The sequence below is a fragment of the Oncorhynchus mykiss genome, chromosome 31 (assembly GCF_013265735.2).
Source record: "Oncorhynchus mykiss isolate Arlee chromosome 31, USDA_OmykA_1.1, whole genome shotgun sequence".
Lineage (NCBI taxonomy): Eukaryota > Metazoa > Chordata > Actinopteri > Salmoniformes > Salmonidae > Oncorhynchus > Oncorhynchus mykiss.
The window spans coordinates 25,412,728-25,422,387 of NC_050571.1; the positions used below are offsets into that span (position 1 = coordinate 25,412,728).

A 9,660-nucleotide genomic window follows, 5' to 3' on the forward strand; every position below is an offset into this window, starting at 1 on the left:
TTTGAATGATGTCTGTGAGTATAACAGAACTCAAATTGCAGGCAAAATCCTGAGGAGAAATCAAAACAGGAAGTGAGAAATCTGAGCTTGGTATGAATTCACCACAGTTCCCATTGAAATCCCCTTGAGATATTAATGATGTTGCACTTCCGAGAGCTTCCACTAGACGTCAACCGTCTATAGAAATTTGAATGAGACTTCTACTGTGTTGTGGGACTGAATGAGAGCAGAATGTATCAGGTGACTGGCAGTCAGCCATTTTCTGATCATGCGCATTCCTCATGGTATCCACTTGCGTTCCATTGCTCATTAAGACACAAAGGAATACTCCGGTTGGAACTTTATTGAAGCTATATGTTAAAAACATCCTAATGATTGATTCTGTACTTAGTTTGAAATATTTCTTCGACCTGTAATATAACTTTTTGAAGTTTTTGTCCGACGTAATGCTGACCAGAATGAGCGTTTGGATATGTATACCAAACACGCTAAAAAAAGGAGGTATTTGGACATCAGTAACGGACATTCTCGAACAAAACAAACATTTATTGTGGACCTGGGATTCCTGGGAGGCTTTGAAGATCATCAAAGGTAAGGGAATATTTATCATGTAAATTCTTGTTTATGTTGACACCAACATGGCGGCTATTTTGACTATTTTTCTGAGCGCCGTCTCAGATTATTGCATGGTTTGCTTATTCCGTAAAGTTTTTTCGAAATCAGACACAGCGGTTGCATTAAGGTATATCTATAAACAGCACAGGAATTAAATCATCATCATGTATCACATCTTTACTAAATTAGCAGAAATTCATTTTAAAGCAGTTTCCAAATCCATTGGATGTAGTGATCACAATATAGTAGCCACATATCGGAAAACCAAAGTTCCAAATGGTGGGCCTAATATAGGGTATAAGAGGTCATACGATAAGTATTGTAGTGATTCTTATGTTGATGATGTAAAAAATATTTGCTGGTCTGTGGTGCAATGAGGAGCAACCAGATGCTGCACTTGACACGTTTATGAAATTGCTTACTCCAGTTACGAATAAGCATGCACCCATTAAGAAAATGACTGAAGAAATGTTAAATCTCCTTGGATTGGCGAGAAATTGAAAAATGGTATAACTGAGACGGATGTTGCAAAAGGAATGGCAAATAAGTCTGGCAGCACAACCGGTTGGCAAACGTACTGCAAATTGAGAAATCATGTGACTAAACTGAATAAAAATATGAAGAATCTATACCATGAAACAAAGATATATGACATAAACATGGATAGTAATAACCTTTGGAACACCTTAAATGAAATGTTGGGAAAAAAAGGCGAACTCAGCTCCAACATTCATTGAATCAGATGGCTCATTCATCACAAAACCCACTTATATTGCCAACTACTTTAATGATTTCTTAATTGGCAAGATTAGAAAACTTATGCATGACATGCCAGCAACAAATGCCAACACTACACATCCAAGCATAACTGAACAAATTATGAAAGACAAGCATTGTAATTTTGAATTCCGTAAAGTGAGTGTGGAAAAGGTGAAAAAATGATTGTTGTCTATCAACAATGACAAGACCCCGGGGTCTGACAACTTGGATGGAAAATGACTGAGGATAATAGCGAACAATAATGCCTCTCCTATGTGACATATTGTTAATCTAAGCCTACTAGAAAGTGTGTGCCCTCAGGCCTGGAGAGAAGCAAAAGTTATTCCGCTACCCATAGTAAAAATAAATAAATACATTTGAGCCAGTAAAAAAAACCTTTACTTGCTCAAATAGCCAATGTAGCCTATGTATGCGGATGACTCAACACTCTCCACGTCAGCTACTACATCGATTGAAATGACTGCAACACTTAACAAAAAGCTGCAGTTAGTTTCAAAATGGGTGGCAAGGAATAAGTTTGTCCTAAATATTTCAAAAACTAAAAGCATTGTATTTGGGACAAATCGTTCACTAAACCTCAACTAAATCTTGTAATGAATAGTGTGCAAATTGAGTAAATTGAGGCGACTAAACTGCTTGAAGTAACACTGGATTGTCTGGCCCTTAAATGTAAATGTAAAACTAACATTAATAATATGCATGTCAATCTCTCAATCTCTCATGGCTCAAAGTGGAGGAGAGATTTACTTCATCACTACCTGTTTTTGTAAGAAGTGTTGACAAGCTGTTTAACTTCTTTGGGGTAGGGGGCAGTATTGGGTAGCTTGGATGAAAAACGTGCCCAAATTAAGCTGCCTGCTACTCAGCCATAAAAGCTAGAATATGCATATCATTAGAAAATCTGGATAGAAAACACTCTGAAGTTTCTAAAACTGTTTGAATGATGTCTGTGAGCATAACAGAACTCATACGACAGGCAAAAACCTGAGAAAAAAATCCAAGCAGGAAGTGGGAAATCTGAGGTTTGTAGTTTATCACCTCAGCCCCTATTGAAGATACCGTGTGATATTAGTTATGTTTCACTTCCCAAGGCTTCCACTAGATGTCAACAGTATTTAGAACCTGTTTTGAGGATTATACTCTAAAGGAGGGTCTCATAAGAGCTCTTTGGGGTAGTGGTCTGGCAGAGTGCCACAGCCTCGGTCTGGCGTGTTCACGTGAAAGGTAGCTACGTTCCACTTCATTTGTACAGACAAAGGAATTGTCCGGTTGGAAAATTAATTAAGTTTTATGTTAATAAGGATATGGCAGACATATGCCCCCTTTGGAGAGATTGGGTACCCCTAGTAAACTGAAAAAAAAATCTGTCAAAAATTGCTAATATATGCAAATAAAAATTATTATTGGATAGAAAACACTCTAAAGATTCTAAAACCATTGGAATTATGTCTGTAAGTATAGCAGAACTCACAGGGCAGGCATTCTTCCAAACTAGTTTTTGTGGCCATGAAAGTTGGAGCAACTTTGACGTCATGGCCCCCACCCTTCCCAACCAGTTATGATTCTGGGGAGACTTTCTATCTCTTCCGCTAGATGTCCTCTTTCAGTAGAGCTTTGAATCGTTCAAATCCCGCGAGAATTGACCCTATGGGAGTGAAATTAGTGCGTGCCACGAGAAAATAGGCTGTGCGTAGGGGCGCGAATTGGTCCCAGCCATTCCTTTGTTCCAGCACTCAAGAGAAGGGCAGACGATGGCCGATTGAATTGAAGTTTGTTTTGCGTGTCTAAAACATCATAAAGCTTGCTTCTGCACTTAGTTTGACCTGTTTAGTCGACATGTAATATGTAATTTTGAAGTTTTGATGCGCAACTTTTCCGGACCAGAGGACGTTTTGGGTGCATTTCAGCTGATGTTATTAGCAGTAGCTAATACAAAGACGCAAGACTTGAAACCAAACGATGTATTGGGTAAGTATGAAGCCTTCCAGAACATTCTGAACGAAGACCATCGAAGGTAAGGGAATATTTATGCTTAAATCTGTGTTTCTGTTGACTCCAACATTACGTAGAAATGTAGCTTGGAACTGAGCGCCGTCTCAGCATATTGAATAGTGTGCGATTTCTGTAACGCTAAAAATAAATCTAACAAAGCGGTTGCATAAAGAAGCAGTGTATCTTTCTAACTATATGTAGAACATGTATATTTAGTCAAAGTTTATGATGTCTATTTACGTTATCTTGCCGCGCTACCTAGATTTCCTGCGGGCATTTTTTTGAGTAATTTCTGAACGTGAACTCACTGTAAATGGACATTTATGGATATAAATGGCATATTATTGAAAAAAAAAATGTACTGTGTAACATGTCATATTACTGTCATCTGATGAAGATTTTCAAAAGGTTAGTGAGCGATTTATTTTTTAATCCTGCGTTTGTTGATTGCATGTTTTGGCTATTCAAATGAGCTGTGTCTGGTGGTGGTTTTACATATATATGCGCTATGTTTTCGCCGTAAAACATTTTAGAAATCTGACTTGCTGGCTAGATGAACAAGGTGTTTATCTTTCATTTGAGCTATTGGACTTGTTAATGTGTGGAGGTTAAATATTTTTAAGAATATTTTTGCGTTCCATGCGCCGCCGTTTCAGCTGAACGTGGGAGGGTTGATTCCCAATTGGGAACCAATATCGTAGACAGGTTAAAAACATCCTAAAGATTGATTCCATACTTGGTTTGGCATGTTTCTACGGGCTGTAATGGAACTTTTTCAACTTTTCGTCCGACGTTCGGTGTGACGTTTTTGGCTGCTTTGTTGTCTAAAGGCTGTACTCAGATTATTGCATGGTTTGCTTTCTCCATAAAGTTATTTTGAAATCTGACACAGCGGTTGCATTAAGGAGAGGTTTATCTAAAGTTCCATGTATAATAGTTGTATCTTTATCAATGTTTATAATGAGTATTTCTGTAAATATATGTGGGTCTCTGCACAATCACCGCATGTTTTAGAACTACTGAACGTAATGCGTCAATGTAAACTCAGATTTTTTTATATAAAAATGAACTTTATCAAACAACACATACATGTATTGTGTAACATGAAGTCCTATGAGTGTCATCTGATGAAGATCATCAAAGGTAAGTGATTAATTTTATCTCTATTTCTGCTTTTTGTGAGTCCTCTCTTTGGTTGGAAAAATGGCTGTGTTTTTCTGTGACTTGGTGGTGACCTAATATAAACGTTTGTGGTGCTTTCGCTGTAAATCCTTTTTGAAATCAGACACTGTGGCTGGATTAACAAGAATTGTATCTTTAAAATGGTGTAAAATACTTGTATGCTTGAGGAATTTTAATTATGAATTTGGTGCCCTGCACTTTCCCTGGCTGTTGTGGGGGGGGGGGGTTCCGCTAGCGGAACGAGGTTCAGTCCAAGACAGGTTATTAAACTAATAGCACACAGCTCGGACACCCATGCATACCCCACAAGACATGCCTCCAGAGGTCTCTTCCCAAGTCCAGAACAGACTATGTTAGGCGCACAGTACTACGTAGAGCCATGACTACATGGAACTCTATTCCACATCATCAGGTAACTGAAGCAAGCAGTTGAATCAGATAAAGAAAAAATACACCTTATGGAACTGTGGCTACTGTAAGAGACACGGGTACAAACAAACACATACACACACAAATGCTAGCACATGCACTCTACACACACGTACATTGTAATATTGTTGTATGGTCTTATTCTACATTTTGTATTGCAGATATGTTGTGGTGTAGTAATGTTATTAGACTTGCTGTTTATCTTTTGTTCCTTAATGTGTTTGGACTCCAAGAAAACTAGCTGCTGTCCTGGCAACAGCTAATGGGGATCCCTAATAAATAACAATTAATACAGTTAACATACAGTATATAAACCCTGGTGGCAATAAAACATTTAAAGGAATCACATATCTGAGATGATGCTATGATGCTGCTACTTCAAGAGGGTCGTTCTGTGAAATTAGTCCCTTTTGGGTAGTGTAACCTGAAAATTAATCACTAATCTCTCGAGTGGCTAGATGTTCTTTACCATTTGGCCATCAGATTTGCCACCAATGTTCCTTATAGGACACATCACTGCACTCTATACTCCTCTGTAAACTGGTCACCTCTGTAAACTGGTCATCTCTCAGGACCCACTGGTTGATGCTTATTTATAAAACCCTCTTAGGCCTCACTCCTGTTTATCTGAGATATCTACTGCAGCCCACATCCTCCAGATACAATATCGGTTCTGCCTGTCACATTCTTTAAAAAGTCCTCAAAGCACACACATCCCTGGGTTGCTCCTCTTTTCAGTTCACTGCAGCTAGTGACTGGAACGAGCTGCAACAAACACTCAAACTGGACAGTTTTATCTCAATCTCTTCATTCAAAGACTTAATCTTGGACACTCTTACTGACCGTTGTGGCTTTGTGTGATGTATTGTTGTCTCTACCTTTTTGCCCTTTGTGCTGTTGTCTGTGGCCAATAATGTTTGTACCATGTTTTGTGCTGCTACCATGTTGTGTTGCTACCATGTTGTTGTTATGTTGTGTTGCTACCATGCTGTGTTGTAATGTGTTGCTGCCTTGCTATATTGTTGTCTTAGGTCTCTCTTCATGTAGTGTTGTGTTGTCTCTCTTGTTGTGATGTGTTTTGTCCTTTATTTATATTGTATATTTGTATTAATTTTAACCCCAGGCCCCCGTCCCCGCAGGAGGCCTTTTTGCCTTTTGGTAGGCCGTCATTGTAAATAAGAATTTGTTCTTAACTGACTTGCCTAATTAAATAAAGGTTCAAAAAAAATTGAAATAAAGACAAATCAACAAGAAATTACTTTGGCAAAGCAACAAAATAAGGCTTTACAATAATGGTAAACACTTGGAGACATTTTGGGATTAAGCGGGTTAAAATGTTCCTAGAGGTCACAGAGGGTGACAGAGGGACACGTCAAAATGCTGCGTTTTGGCACTTTAGCAACTCTTATATTACAAATCTGAGATATTTAATTCTCCATGTGGTCTAGATTGAAGAAAATATCAATTAGGGACTCATTCTGTTGGACTACCCTAGAGGTCAGGATTAAGATGATGTCAATCATAATAATAATCATCATAATCATCATCATCAATATCAACATTATCCCTTACCAGTGGAGGTTTTACTGGTGGGGACCTCAGTCACAGTCACCACTGTTGTAGACTCAACACATAGGGTATTACCAGTGGCATTCACCCACTCTGATATCTTTGTCCCGTTGGATAAGGTGCAGTTAACATATATCAGCCCTGTAGGCAATCCAAACAACAGTAATCACATTCGTATCTGAATTACATGTAAATACTGGCAAATGGATAGTGCTGTTTCGAAACAGGTAAATTCTTATTGATAAGAATTGATCATTGATCATTATAATCATGATAATTATATAATTAATCATTGATATTGTTGATCATAATGTTTTTTTAACAAAGTAAATTAAACAGTAGATTACCTGGACAGTGTACGATTCTCCTGCTGACAGTATCACTATTGATGTTGTTTCTGACAGTACAGGTGAGATCTCCTGACAGGTCTTTCTTCAGAGTGATGGTGTTTGTCTCTTCACCAGGAGAGGTCTCAGTGTCTCTCAGCGTCTGTCCATCCAGAGTCCAGCTGTACTGGGGACCATCCCCCTCAGAGGAGCAGGACACCTTCATCTCTCCATGAGACAGACACTCAGAGGACAGCTGAGGACTGGACACTGGAGCTGTGGGGGAAGAAGGATATGTAACTGTAGTAAGAGGGAAAAACACATTACAACACAACACCAGCCATTCTTCTTGAAAGCCACAGAAACTACTGTAGTCAACAGGAGCAGCAGATTCATGACACATAATGACTGTATTTCAAATAACCAACAGATTATTTAATATTGATGGATGTGGTTATGACTCTATGTACCAACTACAGTAGACTATGAAAATAAAAATGACTCCTGTTGAATGACTACACATAAAATGCATTTCTCATTATTTTGATTATTAAGCAGTCACATATGTGTAGTTTAGCCAGAGCAATATGTAGAGCTTGTGAAAGTTATCATTTGTAAAAAATTATTTGGCAAGTAAGTTATTTACCTTCGATGAACAGTTGTAGTCCTCTGATCCCTGATAATTTCCCTACTGAATTAAATTCTTGTAGCAGGTATTCACCAGAATCATTCCTTCTTGGGTTATTTAACCTAAATGTCCCATTGTTTATAAAGAAGTGTACTCTGTCTTCAATGGTGGTGTCTTTTATTAACCATTTGTCCATCCTCATTTTCAGTATCTCTGTTCTAGCACCGGTTGGGCCTTTATAAAATGAGAGTTCATTATATCCTGTGATATTAGTCAGCTGGAGATAGACAGTTCCTCCCAGAGCTCCATAACACTGAGATCCATCTTCTCTAGCATCACAGGAAGTTTCCAAGCCTGAAGATCAAGAAGAAAAACAGACACTGTAGTGACTATCACTGTTCTAACTCATGTCAAGTCATGTATAATTTTACAGATGATGATACAAGCGGCTAACAGTACAACCAAACCAACAGCATCAACGTGATAGGGATCATTAAGTCAGTGATCATTATCATGGGACAACTGTCTTCTACCGTGTTCTGAATATTGTCTATCACCATCCGTCATTTCTGCTACATGTATAGAAGACTACTGATATTATATTCTGCATAAAAGAAGAGGGAAAGAAACACATATAAAGATGTTTCTTACCATGAGACACTCCTGCTGAGATCACCAACAGTCCTAAAACAGCCTCCATGTCTCTTTACAATGCAGGGTCTCAGTTTATCAAATTAACTTCGGTACTTCAACAAAGTCCTCTATTTTCTATTCAGAGCTGAATTTGTGTTACGGCACAAACCAAACCAATGCAAGGAAAGTATGAGAAAAGTTTGTGACAAGCAAAAGAAGAAGTTACATTTTGACCCTATTCATAGGTTCTGACTCAGAGGAAAGAGGACGAGCCCCATCAAAGTCTCACTTATTCATTATACAAACCACCAGGATGGCTTCATGTCTCATGTGTGATGGATTTAGTAAAGATGTCAAACACAGGATGTGATAAGTGAGGCTACTTTTGAGTGTGAAGAAGAGATGTTGGAGCCTGAGAATATAACACCTCATCCGTTGTGTCAGGGCAGTGGTCAGCTCTCACACCCTGCTGTCCAACACTGACATGAAGACACTACTTTCTTCTTCACAATAAGTAGGCTCTTTCACTCCATTTTAGGTTGTGATAATTAGAAAAAGTAAATGAACAAGTGAGAGAGAGGTAGAAAAACAGGTATTTGAGAGGAGGAGAGGTGAGAGAAATAAGAAGTGAAACAGAAAGGATCAGCAAATCAAAGTCCAATGTCTCCCTAATAGTGGTTTGTGACCCTCTGGTGTCTTCGGCCGGCTACAACTGATTCCTTTTGGGTTGCAGCTGTTGGCTAGACACAATACCATGTTGCAGATGGAAATGGTTAGTATGGCTGTATGTTGAGACATTAAAGAGTAAAAAACATGTTCAATCAATAACAGAAGGACTCACTACGGCAAGTGTATACAGTTTAGTTGTTCATATACATTTCATGGAAACACATTGCATTCGGAAAGTATTCAGACCCCTTCACTTTTTACACCTTTTGTTCCGTTACAGCCTTATTCTAAAATGGATTCAATCGTTGTTTCCCCCTCATCAATCTGCACACAATATCCCATGACAAAGCAAAAACAGTTTTTTTTAAATTTTGTGCAAATTATATAAAAAATAAAAACACAAATATTACATTGACGTAAGTATTCAGACCCTTTACTTAGTACTTTGTGGAAGCACCTTTGGCAGCGATTACAGCCTCGAGTCTTCGTCTTCTTGAGCAGGACGCTACACGCTTGGCACACCTGTATTTGGGGAGTTTCTCCCATTCTTCTCTGCAGATCCTCTCAAGCTCTGTCAGGATGGACGGGGAGCATCGCTGCAGAGCTATTTTCAGGTCTCTCCTAGGGCTCAGAACCCCAATAACACCATCCCCACAGTAAAGCATGGTGGTAGCAGCATCATGTTGTGGAGATGTTTTTCATCGGCAGGGACTGGGAAACTGGTCAGAATTGAAGGAATGATTGATGGCGCTAAATACAGGGACATTCTTGAGGGAAACCTGTTTCAGTCTTCCAGAGAATTGAGACTGGGACAGAGGTTCACCTTCATGCAGGACA

General features: G+C 38.8%; 1 protein-coding gene across 2 annotated transcripts in view; it reads right to left on the bottom strand.

The window, feature by feature from the left end:
- LOC110504834 (titin) overlaps positions 1-8,457 on the bottom strand; it is a 66,697-nt gene extending 58,240 nt beyond the window's left edge. Inside the window, exons 1-4 of one of the 2 annotated variants that reach the window (XM_036970121.1) lie at positions 8,173-8,457; positions 7,540-7,875; positions 6,915-7,169; positions 6,571-6,708 (exon numbers count right to left, since the gene is read on the bottom strand). In XM_036970121.1, coding sequence (XP_036826016.1) covers positions 6,571-6,708; positions 6,915-7,169; positions 7,540-7,875; positions 8,173-8,221 — 778 coding nt within the window. In that variant the 5' untranslated portion in view covers positions 8,222-8,457. The remainder of the gene's footprint in view (positions 1-6,570; positions 6,709-6,914; positions 7,170-7,539; positions 7,876-8,172) is intronic. The other variant, XM_021583674.2, reaches the window with a different exon arrangement.
- Positions 8,458-9,660: the final 1,203 nt, after the last annotated feature.